The sequence below is a fragment of the Acipenser ruthenus genome, chromosome 34 (assembly GCF_902713425.1).
Source record: "Acipenser ruthenus chromosome 34, fAciRut3.2 maternal haplotype, whole genome shotgun sequence".
Lineage (NCBI taxonomy): Eukaryota > Metazoa > Chordata > Actinopteri > Acipenseriformes > Acipenseridae > Acipenser > Acipenser ruthenus.
The window spans coordinates 7,664,437-7,685,414 of NC_081222.1; the positions used below are offsets into that span (position 1 = coordinate 7,664,437).

General features: G+C 37.5%; 1 protein-coding gene across 1 annotated transcript in view; it reads right to left on the reverse strand.

Annotated features, from left to right (window-relative positions):
* Positions 1-17,621: 17,621 nt before the first annotated feature.
* LOC131704990 (adhesion G protein-coupled receptor E3-like) overlaps positions 17,622-20,978 on the reverse strand; it is a 37,842-nt gene continuing 34,485 nt past the window's right edge. The window contains exons 14-15 of the mRNA XM_059006808.1: positions 19,308-19,400; positions 17,622-18,840 (exon numbers count right to left, since the gene is read on the reverse strand). Of these exons, the coding sequence (XP_058862791.1) occupies positions 18,772-18,840; positions 19,308-19,400 (162 nt within the window). The 3' untranslated portion in view covers positions 17,622-18,771. The remainder of the gene's footprint in view (positions 18,841-19,307; positions 19,401-20,978) is intronic.

Sequence of the window (20,978 nt, forward strand, 5' to 3'; positions counted from 1 at the left end):
GCACATCATTTGCTTCATTTAGGTGAATCAAATGACAGCTGTATTCATAGAGCTGAATCTTTTTATTTTTCATTTTCTTGTGTTTTTAGATGTTACTATTCGACATTGTAAACTCTTCTATGAATTTATAACTGCGTAAAACAAGAATTGTTTCACTGAGGATGGATTAGACTCTAGATTTGGAATGAGAGGCATATTGAGAAACAGCACTTGAGTTTTTATATTCATTTAAACGCTCTCTCGATGTGGGAAATATGCATTTGGCCAAGTATTCCACCTTCTTGTTAGGTTATCTGATTCCTTTGTGTTTTTTTTCATATGAAATGCTGTAAATTAAATTCCAGCCAAGAAAGTACTACTTAAATAACACCGACTTGATTTCAAAAGACTGCAGAAATCAAGACTTGTTCACTGCAGTAGAAGAGTGGCTTAGCAACCTGAGCAGCATCTGTAAAAGTTAGCTCGGGGGAACGTTTTATCGTGGTGTGCCATGCCGGGAAGAATGCTGATGGTAATTCCAGGCCTGAAGCCAAAAAAGTAAAAAAACAAAACAAAAAAAAAACCTTATATATAACGTATACAAATACATTTGTAACGACTGGCACCCTAGATAAAGCCCAAATGATCCACATCAGAAATGAAAGCATGCTTAGAATAAGGTGTGAAATCTCTAGTGTTACTCTCGTGGTATGTGAAGAGACACCAAGACTATATTAGAAGAACCTAGGGATACTAGTGTAACCTTAGGGGAGGATGTGTCTTGCAGGTAACTGAAATATTTTTTTATATGGAAAACTACAGTGGTAGACAGAAGTATTCACCCCCTAGCAATAATGTCACATTTTGTTGAATTACAAATAATGTATGCACAGTTTTTCAAACAAACTTTTTATTCAAAGCTGTAGTGGTTAAACTGAACACCTCTATGAGGAGGAGGTTAAATGTCAAAAAAACTTGCAAAGAAAATGTACAAAATGAAATTTACTGGTTGCATAAGTATTCCGCCCCTTAAGTCAGTACTTGGTAGAAGCACCTTTTGCAGCAAAGAGTCTTTTTGGATAGGTCTCTACTAGCTTTGCACAGTAGGATGGTGACATTTTTGCCCATTCTTCACGGGAAAATTGCTCCAGTTCTGATAAGTTTGTTGGGGATCGTCGATGGACTGCAATCTTCAAGTCTCCATAAATTTTCGATTGGATTCAAGTCAAGACTTTGACGGGGCCACTCAAGAACATGAATTCTCTTCTTATTCATCCACTCCATTGTGGCTTTGGCTTTGTGCTTCGGGTCATTGACCTGCTGAAATGTGAATTTCCTCCCCAGTTTCAGAGTCTTGGCTAATTCAAACATGCTTTCCTCAAGGATTTGCCTGTACTTTGCACCATCCATTCTCCCCTCAATCCTGACAAGCTTCACAGTCCCTGCTGAAGAGAAGCATCCCCATAACATTATGCTGCCACCACCATGCTTGACAGTTGGGATGGTGTTGGGCTTGCGCCAGACGTAACGCTTGGAATTTAGACCGAAAAGTTCAATTTTTGTCTCGTCTGACCACAGAACCTTTTTCCACATATCTGCAGTATCATCTTCATGCTTTTTCGCAAACTCCATACGTGCTTGAAGATGAGGCTTTTTGAATAATGGCTTCGTTCTTGCCACCCGTCCATACAGGTTTGTGTCTCAGACACAGAACTTTGCAGATCTCTCAAGGTCATTGTTGGCTTCAGAGTAACATCTTGAACCAGTTTCCTGCTTGCCCGGCTGGTCAGTTTGGGAGGGCGACCTGATCTGGGTAGTGTCTGGGTGGTATGATGCATCTTCCACTTCTTAATGATGGACTTCACTGTGCTGAGAGGGATAATCACCTTTGAAATTTTCTTGTACCCTTCTCCTGCTCTGTGCCTCTCTACCACTTTATCCCTGACTTGTTTCAAAAGCTTCTTGGTCTTCATGGTTGCTTTGTTGGTCACTATTTGAGTTGTAGCTTGAAATTCTTTATGTACCTGAGGGAAATTATCTACAAGTTAAAATACTTTGAGTACACACAGGCTGAAACTATTTCACTATTTTTGTGACTTTTCAAACAAATCATTTGCACCTAAGCTGATTTAGGGCTGCAGTAGCAAAGGGTTTGAATACGTATGCAACTGAGATTAATCTGTTTTTTTTCTGTAAATCTTATTTATGTTCTATATGCATTTTTTTACTTTATCAATGTGGAGTAGTTTGTGTAGATTCTACATGTAAGTCTAATTTGAAAGCATCATGGAGTACACTCAGGTGCCAACAAAATGTGAAAACTTTGCAGGGGGTGAATACTTCTGCAAACCACTGTATATTAGCGTAACATTATTCAGCAGGTTTCATTCGACTTTATGAAGCAAAATTAGTTAATTCTATAGGGTGATGCAACACTTTGGCTTTAGCTGTGCACTGGGCAGTGGTAGCTCATGCAGCCAGGTTTGTTCTAATGCTATTGCTGATCAATGTGGTTTATAGTACAGCTAAATGGCTGATGAGAGACTATCCTGTGTAAACGATTATAGTTTTGCTTTTTCAGAAATAAATGTTGTCTAATTGGAGCGAAGTGCCTCCTCACTTCATTTAAACGTGCAACACTATGCTGTGAAACTGTTTGTATTTTTACTGAGATTGACATGGCACCGTTTTAAGAGATGGCAATTGAGAATTGTAAAAAAAAAAAAATGAGATAGCAGTGTTGTTGACTTTGGAATAGTAAAACTTATTTTCATTCTTTCATATAAAGTGTGGAGTATTGGTTAGGGCTCTGGACTCTTGACCGGAGGGTCCTGGGTTCAATCCCAGGTGGGGGACACTGCTGCTGTACCCTTGAGCAAGGTACTTTACCCCCTTGCTCCAGTAAAAACCCAACTGTATAAACGGGTAATTGTATGTAAAAATAATGTGATATGTTGTAACAATTGTAAGTCGCTCTGGATAAGGGCGTCTGCTAAGAAATAAATAATAGTAATAAAATGAACCCACATGAGCCCTCGGACATACTTTATTATTTTACACACTTTTTTTACATTTATTATTATTATTATTATTATTATTATTATTATTATTATTATTATTTAGTCATTTAGCAGACACTTTTATCCAAAGCAACTTACAGAGACTAGGGGGTGAACTATGAATCAACAATTGCTGTAGAGTCACTTACAATAGGACCTTGGTTTTACATCTCATCCGAAGGACTGAGCACAAGGAGGTTAAGTGACTTGCTCAGAGTCACACACAGTTAGTGGCTGAGCGGGGATTAGAAACAGGGACCTCTTGGTATCAAGCCCTTTTCTTTAACCACTGGACCACCAAGCCTCCTTAAAATGTACAATTTACTAATCATCTGTATTACATTATAACACATACAGTATGTGCCTTTGTTAAAAAAGGTGCCTTAGACCCCGTTCACACTATTGTGCTGGCCCAGGGCTGCTGCATATTTAGCGCTGCAACCCTGTTCACATTTGAAATAATTACCATTCAATATTGATCCACTGCCATGGCTAGCAGAGCATTCAGCTTTCGCGCGCATGGGAGTACAGGGCGGTGTAAACAGATTGGTCATGTGATACGAAAATGCGGCCCTAAGTCTGCTTTGCGTTCATACATATGTAAAGGCCGGCCCTGGTCCTGGATTGCAGGCCCTGGGCTGCATTGAAACGGTGGCCTAAATCTAGGCCGGCCCTGGGCTGCCTTTTCTTTTTTAGAGCGTTCACATATGAGAAAAGGTGGGCCTGAGGGAGCCCGCAAGTGTGAATGGAGTCTTGGTCTCAAAACCTTGATTTACAAGAAATGCATTATTTGTGCTGTTTGCTGTGTCGTCCGTATCGCAACAGTATCTTTTCAACACAGTCCTGACTGCGCTGCTATTTTATTCACATGTTAAAGGTAAAGCCACGAGGGAATTACTGTTGCTTCAGAACGTTCGCCAGGAGAAAGAAGAAAATAACTGTAAGCATCGCAGTGTATCCTGATCATGCTGGTGCTCCTGATTGGAACAACACAGAACACAGCAAAGGTGCTTTTCTATAAACACTGCAGGGGCTTCTGGACTTCTGGAACACCGAGTACAGTTTTAAGCAATGGGTTCTTGGTTTTTGTTTTTTTCCCCACTGTTTGAGTGGGGTTATTAGTTTATTCTCATTTTTAAAAAAGTTAATAAAGATTCTGGTAGCCTGGTACAAGTTATTTATTATTATTATTATTATTATTATTATTATTATTATTATTATTTATTATTAATAATATGTACATTTTGAATGATTGAATTTACTGTGCTGTTGAAAAATTATTATTTTTATTAAAGTAATTATTTCCATTCCTATGAAATATATTTTAGTGCTGATTTTGTATTGCAGGTTGCTGTTTTATAGCAGTTCTTCATCAGTCTGTGTTTTCTGTTTTTCAACCATCTTGACACTTAAAGAAAGGGAGAGATGAGTTACTGAATGATGCACAGGCATCACATAAAATACTCAAAGCCTTCCTTTCATGATCTTACACTCTCTGGCTTTTATTTTGTATTTCAACTTAAATCAATGTTCTCAATCTTTTGCCCTGCCTTAAGCTATGTTGTTTAGGTAACAATGCGCGGTTTAGAGATTTACTCAAAAGTAAGTTTACCAAGCTTTCGAAGGACTCCTCATTGTCTGCAAAATCTTACTTGAAACATTTCAGGTTGGCCCTGCCTGAGCCCCTATACCACCACGTGGCAGCAGGGGGTGCTAGTGAGCTGCCAGTTCTGCCTGTGTCTGGCAGGAGCTGCTTTCTGAACGCAGGTGGTAACCTCCATTTCTCACTGGCTGCCTTGCTCGCTTGGTCCTCAGGCAGCCTCTTCTGGGTCATGTCTTCTCTGTTCAACCTCCTCTACCTGTCCTGACTGTGAGGGCCATCTTGGCTGCAGGTTTCTGAATATATGTACTTGCATGGATTTAGTGAAAACTCAATATCCCTATAAACGGTGCAGCTAGGAAACTGCAAACTGACAAGCCTTGATTTCATTACATCCTGAATGGACATGGAACCCCTTTATCATACAGCCAAACTTCCACCCAGTCTAATAGGTTGAAACTCACACTGCGCAAACGTCTTAACCACTGTGCAAGCCAGGCTCGTCTGCAGGGGTGCTTACATTAAAACAAGAAAAAAAGAAAGATGTACTCGTGAAATAATCAACATAATAGTTGCTATGGCATCAAGATCCTACAATTCACAGAACATTGTTTATAAGAATGGAAAGATCAGTATCTCACTGAAGCATACAACTAAACACAACACATAAGGGAGGGGTACAGAACACTTATTTATGACTGTATGGGTAAGACCAGTCTCCTCTTTCCCAGTACTGTAGTAGCAAAAGTATTTTTAAATAGTCACTTCCCTATAGTGGTTGAATAACTGGCAGTATTTGTAATTGGAGGAGTTGTAGTTGTTGTGGTTTATTATTGGTAAAGAAACAGGAACTAAAAAGGAAAAAACATAGTTTGTTGCCAAGGAGGTAAACAATAAATCTTGTATAAATCAGAAAAGATCATCAAACTCTTTCCTGATGCCACTGTTAAATTGTTTAATATCACTGTAAATTTTATATTCTCAAAATCATATGTTTTTTTTTCTAATTAATTTTAAAACCTACCCTCTTGTTTATTAATGGGGAAACAATATTAATACAGTATAACAATATACAGCAGAAATCCATTTGCTGGTTGGTTTTACATTTCTGTATAAAAGATACAAGACGGTAAGTATATTTTTGATTTTTTTTTTTTTCAAAGCTATTATTGGAAACGTGTACTGATCGCTCTTTCAAGATATTGTATTGCTTCACTTCGGGAGGGTCAGGTATTCCACTTTTACAGGTCTAATGAAGGAGCATAATGGAAACACGCGAGCCATAGAAACAGCCAGTCTGTGAGGCTGCTGGCACTTAGAACCTTCTTCTGGGAGTTCTAGAAGAACTCCAAGGTTCCAAATGTTACAAAGTGCAATACAAGGACCATCTGAAGTGTGGCAGTGCGGATATCCGCAAGGTCAGCGATGCTAAATGTAAAGCTTAAAAAATAAATGTGGGATTGTGAAAATGATGCCAATACATGTTTTTGCTGACAATATAAGCATTTGGGTGACACAGTATGTGTTCCCTTGTTTGTAAATCAAAATGTGATTTTAATGCTATTAATAAATGAATCCTGCAGCACGGTTATTGGAGCAGTTTTGAAGTATTCTGTAAATATTTTACAGTTATGGGACTCTCGTTTTGTTTTCAAAAGATGTGGGCCCTGACATTGTGTACAACACCAATGAAGTACCATGTGGGTGTATATCAATAGAGATACATAGCAAGAGAGAGAATGCATGCATGTCTCCAGTCATGTGGTTTTCACAATCACGTCATCGTCTAGCCAAAATTGTAGATATTAGTACTGCCATAGCGTTATTTTTACTCCCCATTGACGCTGTACTTTATACATCCAGGGTAGGCCAAAAACTCCCTTTTTTTCGGATGCGACCTCCTCCATTGAGATGTGACGATCACACTGGGCAGTGTGTTCAGGTAAGATTTAGTGGAATGATGTTGTTTGGTCTGTACTTCAAAGAACTTCCCTTTAGCATTTCCACTTAAAAAGCCCAATACCAATCCATAGAGAGGGTCTGTAGTTCCTATGAGCCAAGTGAAGCAGAAGCACGAGGAGAAAGAGTCGGGTTACATCCAAAGGAATCATTTACAATTCAGACAAAATTTCACTTTTAACAAGACTGATACAAAATAAAGACTGTATCTGTAATCCGCAACAACAAAACCCTGCTCTAGATTCCTGGTACCGAATCACTGCTTCCAGTGACTGGAGTGGCTGTGACACACAACACACAAACAGATGAAGTACCACCTGCTTTTAAACTTTCATGTTGGATTGAAAGATCTTCACATTAAATAAGCAAGCAAAAAAGGTCTTTGGTGCAAGTAAATCAAATTCTGAAATATAAAACTGGTCAATAACCCAGATTTCTAATATTCTCACCTCTTATTAGCATGGGCAACTTTAGCACACAGCTTCCCAGTCTTTCTGTTCCTATACTCATTAGCAAAAGAGACAATACCCATTCTTATCTTTTTTATGAAAAGGATCATTTAGAATTGGGTTATTTTTGGGTTATACTCCCTATGCAAACATAATATTTTAATGAGAATTTGCCTATCTACATACAGTACAGTACATGCTTTGTGAGGGGACTTCATTTGTGTAAACGCGCTGACAATGGTACATGGTGGGTATTTGACTGGCCAGATGGTAAACTATTATTCTAATTTATTATGATTCACACCTGTGTCGTTCTCTAGCCTTACACTGTATTGGGTGTATCTTAGGCCATTATAGTAGACTATGCATGTTACATAACATTTGCATTTACTGTCTGCTTTACATGCAGACCTTTTTAGGATTTCTTCTAAATAAACATATTTACCTTTAATAAAACCTTTGAAATTATCCAATGATCTCTAATGGCAAAGCAGAGGTTCTGTAGTGTCTAAGGTGCAGCACAAGGCCGCAGTTGGTAGAATGGCACTACATTGTCATGTCTGGATATATAGCAACAAAAGCTGTTTGGAAGCACATTTTTCTGCTGCAAAACTAGCAAACAGCACTAATTCATTATGTAGACATAACCTTTCCTTAGCTCTAATCACACCTAACCCTAACCCTAACTCCGAGATTAAATCTTGCCCACAATTCTTTGCAGAAACGATACATTTCTATGGACCTACAGCAAAGTGAAATTAAAACGATTTGACATGAAACCGATAAAAGAAAGGGAATACAACAAATGATGATAAAATGTGAGCGGTTTTAGAATAGTTTGAACACAATGTCTAAAATCAATAGAGCCTTGTGTTTTATTCACTGTTTTTTCACCCCATACGACACATATTGCCAGCAATAGTTGCATTGCCGTTTGTGTCAGTGGGCAGACATGCTGTGAATAAAACACACTCCCTGCGTACACTGAAGAAGTCTTAAGGGTAGTCTTGACTCAGAACAAATGCGCAAATTCACTGGCTGGGAAGAATGGTGATTTTAATTCTGGGATGGCAGCTAAGAATGCAAAGCTTTAGGGAAGATCCAAGTTACCCAAAAATGTTTTTAAGTCCGAACGAGTTGTGAATGTTATTTCAAGTGAAACAATCATCATTAAGAAACTGAATATATTTTTTAGCACATGTGCTGCTTTTATACAGGAAATATATTCATTAATTGAATGGGTGCGTATTTTTCTGGAACACATATTATTGTATATTGTAAATAGTTTCTGCACACAAACAAAAATATTTTCAAAATAAATACATATAAAATATCATGTAGGGTGCCGCACGATACAAGCCGATATCTACTCCACAGGAGGACTTGGATAAAAATCAGCTTGTACACTATACTGCACCCTGTGCTACTTTACAAAAAACATACTTAAACACAAATGATTAAAATGTATAGATCATTTTATCCCTCTGATAAATCATCTGATACAAAAGCATTTCACATAAATATCAGAGTCTGCTATTTATTATAAAGACATTTTCAGATGGCTGCATCACATCAATATCAGAATCTGCTATATATCAAGAGGAGCGGTAGTTACAGTGACTATCTATATGTAAGCGCCTGTTAGGTTGAGTGCCGTACATGCGTGTGGAATGTAAAGTTGAAACGGGGGCGTGCGCGGTACTTAACTTGGCTTTAAATTGGGAACGGAGACAAAGAGTCAAAAGAGCAGTGCAGGTCGAGCGCAGACAGACAATCAAGGCCAAGGGAGTTCTGGACAGATGCACACCCATTGTTTACTAGGCCCCGTTGATGGAGGTATTGGTTCTTCGTGAGCTTTTCTTTCGGTCCAAACTATTGTTCGTAGTTGAAGCATTGTGTATGGCGGTTAAGCAGTCTGTGGTTGTAACCAACCTGTACATGCTGAGTGGAGAGTTGTTGGTAACTTGGTGTCTAGTACTCCCTAGGGAAGTTTGTAGACAATCTACAAGTAGTTGGGAGACCGTGGGTGGAGTTAAGCTTATGGACTTTTGGTCCTGAGTTGTGTGTGTCCGTATACCTGAAGTCTTGTCGCTGCTCGTTTTAGGGGGGAAACATGCATGTTTCGGCTCGATAGAGGATTGAGGTATGTAATGAAATATTGTAAAATAAATCCAGTAACTTGGTGCTGCTAGATTAAAGCACACACTCAGTGAAGGATAATAATACTGGGGACCAGTTGAGTGGTTTGCTTTGTTGTGTTTTTTTTCTGAATTTTTTTGCTTATTTTTTTTGTTATACGCCACCCCCTCCCTCTGGGACGCTACAACTTACTATATACTAAATGAACGGATCAAGCTTATTAGGATATTTTGCAAAATCAGATGAAAGCTTTCAATACAATCGGGGTAATACATAATCCTTATTTACAAAATCTTGTTTGTCTATTTTTACTTGTTAAAAACTGTAACGTTACATGCAGGATTTGAACCGTAGCTAGTCATACTTTCACTCCAACTACATAACCGCTACACTACACAGATTCACATCTGTGGCTACTGTTTACATTTACCCTATCCAAATGGCAATACATTGCCTCAATATAGGGTGATCAATTTTGCTATTCCTGTAATGAATGTGTGTGTGTGTTATTATCAGTAATGTGTTAGAACAGCTAATTGCTTCTGCATTTCACATTGTTTATCAAGTCACTTCTGTAGGAACAATTCAATAATTGATATTTAATGTTTATCTGGGTTGATTAGTTCTCTTATTAATAATATTTAATTGATGTGTTACAAAGATCGAGGATTTACTATGAACACACATTCACGCGCAGACACAAGGAATTTTAATCAACAGTAGTATTTTATTAAGTACACAAATAATAAACAGAAATCAGAAAAGTCTGAAAGTAAATCTCTTCATCTCTAAGCACAAAACACAATCCAAACCCTCACTGCACTCATGCTGGCTAGCAGGCAATTGAAATATGACACCGCCTGTCTCCTCACACCTAAAGCAGCCACTGCAGCAGCTCAAGCAAGCTGTGACGTAGCTAGTTGCTTGCTCACATACACACACACCCACATACAAGCACAGCCTCAACTGAAATGATGCAGACAATCTTAGAATATATCACATTAAGCTTATTAATGGTATATAGATTAAGGATATGGCAAGTTTACTTTTAAAGCAATTCTTCATACAATACGAGATAGATTACTTATGGCAGCTAAGAATGCACCAAGTTTCACTAAAAGTTATTTCACACGCAAAGTGTGCAAACTAAATAATTAACAGTTCAATTCTATGTGAATGTGTTACAATTAATTAATTTACAGTGCCTTGCATAAGTATTCACCCCCCTTGGACTTTTCCACATTTTGTAGTGTTACAACCCGGAATTAAAATGGATTTAATTGGGATTTTTACCATTTGATTTACACAACATACTTAACACTTTGAAGGTGCAAAATATTTTTTTATTGTGACACAAAAGTTAATTAAACAAAAAAGACATTTGTTGGTTGCATAAGTATTCACCCCCCCCCCCCCCCCCGAGTCAATACTTGGTAGAAGCACCTTTGGCAGCAATTACAGCTGTGAGTCTTTTTGGGTAAGTCTCTACCAGCTTTGCACATCTGGATCCTGCAATTTTTGCCAATTTTTATTGGCAAAATTGCTCAAGCTCTGTCAAGTTGGATGGGGACTATTGGTGAACAGCAATTTTCAAGTCTTGCCACAGGATTGAGGTCTGGGCTTTGACTGGGCCATTCTAAGACATTCAGGTTCTTGTTTTTAAACCACTCCAGTGTAGCATTGGCTGTGTGTTTAGGGTCATTGTCCTGCTGGAAGGTGAACCTCCGCCCCAGTCCCAGGTCTCTTGCAGACTGAAACAGGTTTTCCTCTAGAATTTCCCTGTATTTGGCTCCATCCATCTTTCCCTCAATCCTGACCAGTTTCCCAGTCCCTGCCGATGAAAAGCATCCCCATAACATGATGCTGCCACCACCATGCTTCACCGTGGGGATGGTGTTCTCAGGGTGATGAGCAATGTTTGCTTTGCGCCACACATAGCGTTTTGCGCTAAGGCCAAAATGTTCAGTTTTGGTCTCATCAGACCAGAGAACCTTTTCCCACATGTTTGCTGTGTCTCCCACATGCCTGTTGGCAAAATCCAAACGGGATTTGATATGGGTGTTTTTCAGCAATGGCTTTCTTCTCGCCACTCTTCCATAAAGCCCAGCTTTGTGGAGCGTCTGGGTTATAGTTGTCCCATGGACGGTTTCTCCCATCTCAGCTGTGGATCTCTCCAGCTCCTTCAGAGTTACCATTGGCCTCTTGGTTGCTTCTCTGACTAATGCCCTCCTTACCTGGTCACTGAGTTTTGGTGGACGGCCTTCTCTAGGCAGAGTTGCGGTTGTGCCATATTCTTTCCATTTTTTAATAATGGATTTAACGGTGCTCCGGGGGATGTTCAAAGTTTGGGATATTTTTTTATAACCCAACCCTGATTGGTGCTTCTCCAGAACTTTATCCCAGACTTGTTTTGATAGCTCCTTGGTCTTCATGATGCTATTTGTTTAGATATGCTCTCTAACAAACTCTGGGGCCTTCCGGAAACAGGTGTATTTAATCTGAGATCATGTGACACTTTAATTGCACACAGGTGGACTCCATTCAACTAATTATGTGACTTCTGAAGGCAATTGGTTGCACCAGAGCTTATTTAGGGGTGTCACAGCAAAGGGGGTGAATACTTATGCAAATCAAGACTTTTCAGTTTTTTATTTGTAAATAATTTTGAAAAATATGTAGATTTATTTTCCCCACTTTGACATTATGGACTATTTTGTGTAGATCAGTGACAAAAAAATCCTAATTAAATCAATTTTAATTCCAGGTTGTAACACTACAAAATGTGGAAAAGTCCAAGGGGGGTGAATACTTATGCAAGGCACTGTAGTTCTATGAAAGGAAAATGCAACTGGAATTAAAACTCAACGGTTCCTTGAAGCTTAGACTTTTGGTCCGCTGTTTTGGAAACTCAATCTGTTGAAATGTCCTGTACAAAAGGCTCTCCTCTCATCAACAAAGTCTTCAGTCCCACGTTGGATCAAACTTGGCAACAAAACTTTCAATTATCGATAGAATGAATAAACAGCTGCAGCAAAGTCTTCAGTCCTCGGCATAGGATCCACAACAGCACCCATCCGCTCCGTCCTCTTCGCTGAATCTTTTACCTACGCAGGTAGGAGGGCACAGTTTCTTTTGGATACTGTGGTTTTAGGTGTACAGCAGACCCAGACTGGTTTGTCTGATATCAGTCTATGTAAGTTTTACGGCAGTCCTCCAGCCGGGCCTCAGTCTCGTTGCTTGTGGTCGTTGACCCGGAGTCCCGGAGTTGCAGCTTTGCTTAACATTCAATGTGGAGCGCAACATGTTTAGTTTTGCTTGGATATTTATAGTCTTTTTACTCTGCTGAGTAGCTATTTTCATGAGGTCATTTGTGTATCTTGTCTCTTTAAACTCCCAGACCTTTGATGTTTTAATGTACTTTTCTACTGGGATACCACTAGTTTATGTCTTCCTTGCATCCAAACAGTTGTTTGCACGTGTGAATTATCTGCACATAATTCAACTGTCCTTTCAGCCTAATCCAGTTCAGGCACCACCTGGCCCCGGTCCCTCGTTTAGAAGGTCACAAAGTTCACTATGTCTGCAAGAAAGAGGCTGTCTTCTCAAGACACAGCAGTTTGCCCTGTTTCTCAAGACACACAGTTTCATTAATTAAATCCGTTACATTTCCAATACACGTTCATGTATTATCATACTCAGGGAATATGTCCCACACTTCTCCAGCTGTGCTTGAGAGTGCCATTTTACCAGACATAACGTGAAAGTTCTTTGTACTGTTATGTTTTGTTTTGTTGGATTTTATGTAAACACCAACTGTTTAAAGAAAATACTTGTTTCATTCAGTCTATCACCAATCTGTCCATTGGATTACATTACAATTGATCACCGATTCTTCTATGGGATTAATGCACGCTTCGCAAAGTTCTGAATTGCACACAAATTCAACGAGGAACGGCCCTCCGAACCAATTGAGCTGGTCGTACAGCAAGTACAAATAATTATAGATTTTTTACTTTGCTGCATTCCAATCTGATATTACAATGTTATGTTATAAAACATTTTGTTAAACATACTGCAACACTGAGGGACAGTGCTTAAAGGCTTTATACCAGAAGCCCAGTTCAAATCCTGGCTCAGCCACTAATAATTGGTGTCTAAGTTTGGCTATATTTCTCAAATGATAAAAAAAAGATACCTTTAGTAACTATCCTAATAAGAGTCTCAAACGATAGGTCAGGCTCAAAGATGACCCCCAAACTCTTAATTTCTAGTTTAAGTTTTGATGAGAGAGTGCAAGGGTCGAGTTCATGTAATTCCACATTTCCTTTTAGTTGGTTCTGTGAGCCCACTAGCATAACATCTGTTTAATCTGAATTTAACATTAGAAAATTCTGTGACATCCAATGCTTAATGTCTGTAAGGTAAGTAGCTAATAACACCCAGGCAGAAGAAATTCCTGGCTTTAGGGACAAATATAGCTGGGTATCATCAACATAGCAATGGAAGTTGACTCCGTGTCTGCGGATAATGTCACCTAACGGTAGCATATATAATGAGAACAGCAAGGGACCTAGAGTGGAGCCCTGTGGAACACCACAGACAACTTCTGATACCTCCCCAAAAGAGACAAACTGAAACCTATCAGAAATATAAGATTTGAACCAGGATAGGACCAGGTCAGACAGTCCCACTGTGCTTTCAAGATGATTCAGTAGGATGGAATAGTTTGTGTGTGTGTGTGTGTGTGTGTATATAATATATATATATATATATATATATATATATATATATATATATATATATATATATATATATATATATATATATATATATACACACACACATATATACACACACATATAATGTATTTTTTTTTAAGGAGGCCTTTATTTAACCAACTCCAGGTGACACTGGCTCCTGATTTAAACTTGTTCCTGTTTGGCCGGTTTTTCAAAACTTTGGTAATCGGATATCTGCTTTTGATCTGGATTATATTGTGACATTTGGTTTTTCAAAACATTGAAATACGATCAGGATTACTGCGATCCGGATTTGGTTTTGGTAAAACGATCTTAATCACAATTAAATGTTGCAATTGGGTTTTTCAGAATTTAAAGAGGAGATCAGGGGAAAGAGGGATTACTTTAATCCAAAATACCAGGATTACTGCGAACCTACTGCTGAAGTGGATTTAGCTTTTATTAAATGATCATAGAACAGCGATAGTTTGTTTGAATTGTCATAGCAATCACACTCTATGTCCAAATAGAGTGTTAGAATGCAGTATTTACATATTTATTTAAGTTTTGTATCCATGCAAGCAAAAAGGAAAACGTATTTAGTGGTATAGCTTTAATAAAAAAAAAGCATACACCTCCTTAAAGCTCGTCTGAGAGGAAACCGATGAAAATGTCTAAACACATATCTTTTTTTCAAAAGTTTTATTTTTATTCCATTTAGATTTAGTTATTTAATTTCTGCCAAGTAGGCATAAATAAAATAACCATTATTTGCATACGTTATATGTGCACTAACATTAAAAGTGATTTTGATTTTGTTATAAAACAAAATAAATAGTTGTGTATTTTTCATTATTACCTCGATCTTATTTCTTTTGTAAAATTAGGTTATATCATGAATAAGACCTCTTAAAAAATATTAAGAACTAGCCTATCAAAAAACTGGATTTCATAATCGTGATTATTTGTTATCTTGATAAATGTAATCCAGCAGTGACTTTTTCTGAAAAAAACTGATCAAAATGATCCAGATAAAAGTAATATCGATCACAAAATCCAGGATTCCAAAATCCAGTTCACTTTGATCCAGAAGTTTTGAAAAACCGGCCCCAGGTGACGCTGGCTCCTGATTAAGCCCGCTCCTGTTCGGTTTCATAAGCTGCTGTCCAAGGTGCTGATCCTAAATTTCCATCAGCATCCCCTAACGTAGCTGTCCAAGGTGTGCTGAACAATACTGACTCTCCTACAACAGCGTTTGAGAAAACAAAACTAAAACTCATTTGCATTGCTTTTTAACTTTATTTTTACTTAACAGTAAAAATAACAGTAAGTGCTCCCACCCCATGAGCTACATACACACATGTAGAAAAGTCAAATGTGTACACATCCCCAGATTTAAGTTTTATCATTGGTAAGTGGCATAATTGGTAGGTGGTTCACAAAATACGTTGAAATGTAAGTGTTTAGTGTGCAAACATACCCTTATGAAAGTTTATCACTGTCACGTTGCAGCTTTCTCACATTTTCCTCAGACACACTATACATTTACCATAGTTTATATATATATATATATATATATATATATATATATATATATATATATATATATATATATATATATATATATATATATATATATATATAATAAGCTTCAACATACCTCTCTGGACTTTACAATGCTTACAAATACTTTAGTATTCCTTTATGCTTTATTACACTTTATGGGGGTGCTATTAAACTATTATACCTAACATAAGGTAAAGACAAATCTCCTTGTATCTGAAATAATTGCAGACATACATACATTTAGAAATACTACAAGAAAATTAAATCAATCACAACTGTTGTGACTAGAAGCTTTTTCAGTGTCTCAAAAATAGACATTTGCCATTGAATTTAAGTTTCTTTTAGTAGTTCTAAATTCAGCACTATCGAGTGTTTATAGTTATGGATTAGACATATGTAAGACATACATTTTATATCCCCAGACACTCTTAACCACATCTGTTGGATAAGTGACTCTGCTTATAGTCTTGGTTTTTAGACAGTTGTATGTAGTTTATTTTTACCCCATGTTTTTCTTCAGCTGTCTTCATCTGTGTGACGGGGTACACCCTGCCCCTGTGCTTATTTGTATTTTGTGTTGTATTATTATTATTTAAATGTACTGTTTGATGTTTAAAACACAATGTTTATTATTATTGTTTTACAGCATGGGAGGGGTTAAAATCCCCATCCAGCTAAAACTCGTGCATAACGTGGCCATCTCCCAAATTCATCATGTACAGTCAGCACTCGCATATCCGACCCTATACAATTTAGACTTCAGTGATGGTTAAACGAGTGTGACGTATATCTGATTATTTCATTTTGGCCCGTTCCAATCCTTCAGGGAACACAAAAATAAATGGCTGAAAGTACTGTGTTTTAAAATAAGTAGTCTTCCATTTAGATCTACTGTAATTGGTTTTGTTGGTACAGTACTCAATTTTCAACAGAAGTAGTATTGTAATTTAGAACTATATGATTCTGAAAATATCACTTGCCAAAAGAGATGACTGGACACTTGGACTGTAATACAGTACATACTTTTAAATCCGGTACGTATTGTAGGATTATGTAAAATTCCTCATTAACAACCCAACAGCAAAATTAAATAAAAATGTTACCCATGCACAGAACTGCGTACAATGTAAAAGGCAATGCAATTTAGCAAGATTAAAAAAAATACCACCAGTTTACAGAAATAAAACAGTATTCAAAATTGCAGAATTTAGTGCTTGATAAGAACACAGTTCACTTGCAAATGAAAATGCAGAAAAGCAACTAAAGATCACAGATTTAAAAAAAATGCATCACAGTATATAAAACTGTTCAATGATTAACTTTTACATTTCCGTCTTGTTCACTTTGTTTTTGCTGCATTTTTGTCGTGAAATTGAAGGAAGCGTTGTGTAACTAAAGACAGACTGATTTGGAATGCGAGAAAACGCGGGCTGTGACGGATAAACAAGTACATTGTAACATTGTAGCTTTGTATCAGAAAACTGGTGACGGGAAAGTACATTAATTTGTTACATTATATATATATATATATATATATATATATATATATATATATATATATATATATATATATATATATATATATATATACACACACACTGTATATGGGGATTGATTTTATTTTTAATATAAGGGTGGTAAAACGCGACCCAGTGCTGACTGGAATTACTAATTGGGAGTTGGCCACGTATATAAAACAGCCGCTCATATAGAGTTGATGAGAGTGGAGACAAAGTGACAGCAAGATAAAACAATTAAAACAATTAAAACAATTGCTACGTGTGCAGAGTCAAAACCAGCACGATACTTGTTTGTTGTTTATTATTTGTTTGTTTTGGACAACGTGCCTTTTGTTTTGTTCAGTGTTTCTTTTGTTTAAATTGTTTGTTTGTTTGGCCATCAAGCCCTTTTTTTTAATGTATTTAATTTAAATCATGCGATCACAGCTGCGACTCACCCCCCAGTACTTGTGCCTGTGTTTTCCTCAGACTTTTTCCCAAAATAAACTTGGACCGCAGTCGTCTCCAGTCTTTCGTATTTACAAGGTACTGTACATTTAAAGGTAGGAAATTGCATTATTGTTTTTATTGTTGTACAAATAAAATAGAAGCATGGATGTGTTTGGATTTTATTTATTTATTTTTAAAAAGCGTGATGCAGTCTTAATGTTAGAAGATACATAGAGCGTGTTGTTCATAACAAGCAGAGAGATGCATTTAAAAATAAAATAAACATAAAATACATCAAATATATTTCACATCAAGTCAAAGTTTATTAAGTTTGATTATATCCATTTTAAGATACAGCTGTGTAGACGTGACTGATTATTGTGACATTATTTTGCACCTGGATAAAAATGGTCACGTAAAATAATGTAATACAGTTATTTAAATAGAATGGTTCTTGAATATTAAATCATTGGACATAAGTGTTTTGATTACTCATCTTAATGTACAATATAATTGAACGATCTGTAAAACACAGGGAAATAATGATTTGTTAATACGTTATTTACCAGTAATGTTAGAAAAGTCTTTGAGAAAAGCTGTGTGATATGAAAAAGCATGATATTTGAACTCCTAAGCTTATTCTAGTTGTTGCATTCAATCAGCCTGTGTTTTGAATCAACATCGTACCATAGAAATGTATTGGCGCTTTTCAAATATAGTGGTGGTATTTTACTCTTAAAGTGCAATAACAAAATACAAATAAAAAAATTAAACAAGAAGTCGCATTTAATGTCATTTACCTGGCCGTGCAGGGAGAGAAATGGCAAAAAGAGGGAGGCGTCGCATTACATTTAAATCTAGCCTTACTCTTCATTTCAAATAGCATTTTTTATAAGATACATATTTCACTGAACAAAATCTAAAAATCTAAGTGCTCCATAGTGTGTTACAGACTTTAAACGTGATCTGCTGTTTCTTGTGTGAAGGCAGAGTTAGTAGCTGACTGGATTGTTTGTTGCTGTGTCTGGTATGCAGAGGAATGTAATGTTACCGGGGTATCCATAGGAAAGTGCAATACAACAAACTCATGACAGGAATGATAAGAAGTGTGTGCAATGCATCGGAGAGCATGGTCCACGGTTACATCACAGATTTACGGTATTTTTTTATTTATGAAAGTAATTTCCCATGAAATATATAAACCCTACATAAATCATACCCCACACGTGTCAATTAGTTGGTTAAACAAGCCAATGAATTATTTTAGAACAGCGTTGAACCAGTCTGCTGAAATCAAATGTCCCGATGTACGCTGAAGTATAAAATGACTTTTTAGTTGTTCCTCAGGCTGCATGTTGTAGTTTCTACCATCTTGAATTTGGATTCAGGAGCAGTTTTACCCTTCAATAAAAAGAGAAGAGTTACTGACTGCTTACTACTTATTGATATTTTTTGTAATTCAATTTTAACAGATGTTCTGTTCTTCCTTGTCTAGAAACTAGCACAGAATGGGATTCCCATGAAGTTACCAAGCTTTAAAAATGACTTGTTTGAAACAGGTTGGCCACTCCTGATCCCCTGTTTCACACAGTGCCTGCAGGTGGTGCTACTGAGAAGAAGTTTAGAGTTTACGATTATGCTCCCCCACTCAGCTCAGGAGAACTGACTGAAGATTCAGACGTTGTCCTCGGATCCCACGACCGAGCCAGCTGCCTCTTTCACACCCAGAACTCGAGAACAGACTTAGTTGTACAATACACCAAAACCTTGCTGAAGGACGTAGAGACTGACAATCAATGAGCAAGTACTCCTGCAGAATATCGAAACACCTTACACATGTGTCGAGTCAAACATAGTGCTATTATTACCTTTGAGGTGCATCCAGCAGACTTCGTGGTAATGCTAAAGGTATTCCTCCGTCTGCAGAGAATGGTGAGCCATTTCCTGTATTCTGCTCTCACCTGGAAACGAATAGTAGATGCTCTCAGTAACATGTGAGCAAAAGAATTCCCTTACCAAATTCAATAAGCACTTCTGTACATGTATATAAAATATATGTCTAACATGTATACATAAAGACAGGTGCTTCCATGTATCCCCAGATTAAGAAATAACTTTTTAATTCCCTGACAATTGAATAGGACGTTCTGTAGATATATGTCATATTAAGGTACAGGTTGAAAGATCCCTCAGTACAGTGGGGTGTGGCTGTTCATACACCTGAGCCTCAGATTACAGCGTGCCTCCTGTCGCTGATGGAGCTGCAAGGCAGCAATGGAGAATTTAATGAAAAGCCTTGAATCAGCAGCACTTCATTCAGTCACATCACAACAGAACATTCAAAACTTCCCGTCGCCATGTCATAATGAATGGGAACTGATCAGATTCATAGAGTTATATTTGTGTACGTTATTATTATTTTTTTTATTTAAACCAACATTTAATGTTGTGTGTTGACGTCTTCTCCGTATGATTACATGTCAGAACAAAATGTGTCGTTCAAAATAAAAAGCCAGAGTTCTATTCTCAGCCTAGATCATTCAGTTTTAAGGAAAATGTATAATTTGGTTGCTGTCTGATTATACAATGTATCAAAGGCAATGTATCCTTTGCTGTAATGTTAGCGAGTGTATCTGACACAAAAATAAAATACATAAATAATAACATTATACACTTCTGTGACAAATAAATGACTGATTCAGCACCATGGACATTTGTATACTGTATTTAAACTGCTGAGCGCAGAGGTGCTTTTGTTAATTGTAATGTGACGTGGCCGAGGGCAGTGTAAATGATCAGGCTGGAGTCTTGATTTACATATACTTTGACTACTTTACTTTTTGGACAGTATAGTACTGTAACAAACAGATCTCTACTTGCTCTCTTTTTTGTTTTTCTTTCTTTCACTTCTGCTTCCGCAATGCACGCATGCTTCCACTTACTTACTCCTCTATACCTCCATCACATAGCTATCGGCTAAGACCTTTTTATCGAGCTTCGTTAAGGAAACAACTATGGATTTTCCAGATACATGCAGGAACTCATGGCATCTAGTGGTCAACCCACTGCACTGCAGGGAACAAAGCGCTTCTCATTTCCTAACTGGCATACTGATTCTGCAGCACTAATCATAGCGGTCCGCTTTTAAGAATCAACTGCTTATAAGAATCAGATATTCCGGGACGGATGTGATTCTTATAAACTGACTGCACTGTATATAGATTGTTTTCCATTGTAACATGAATTTCAGCGTGCGACACCTGCTGGCGAACAGAAGCACTTCAGTTATCATTACTGAAATTTCTAGTCACATAGTGCCATCTAGTGTGGTAAACACATAATTGCTGGTTAAATAACTGGCACATCGCAACGTCAATTGTGCTGAAAATTCTGCTGGAAGAATCTGCTTCACTGTGGTCGGAACACGGGGCTCCCACAGTATCTCCTCTGATACTCCATCTTGTACTAAATATACACTTCCCATGTTCATCAATGTTGTGTGGTTGTTTGGCCCCACCTGTTGGGAAAGCTCACAGTAC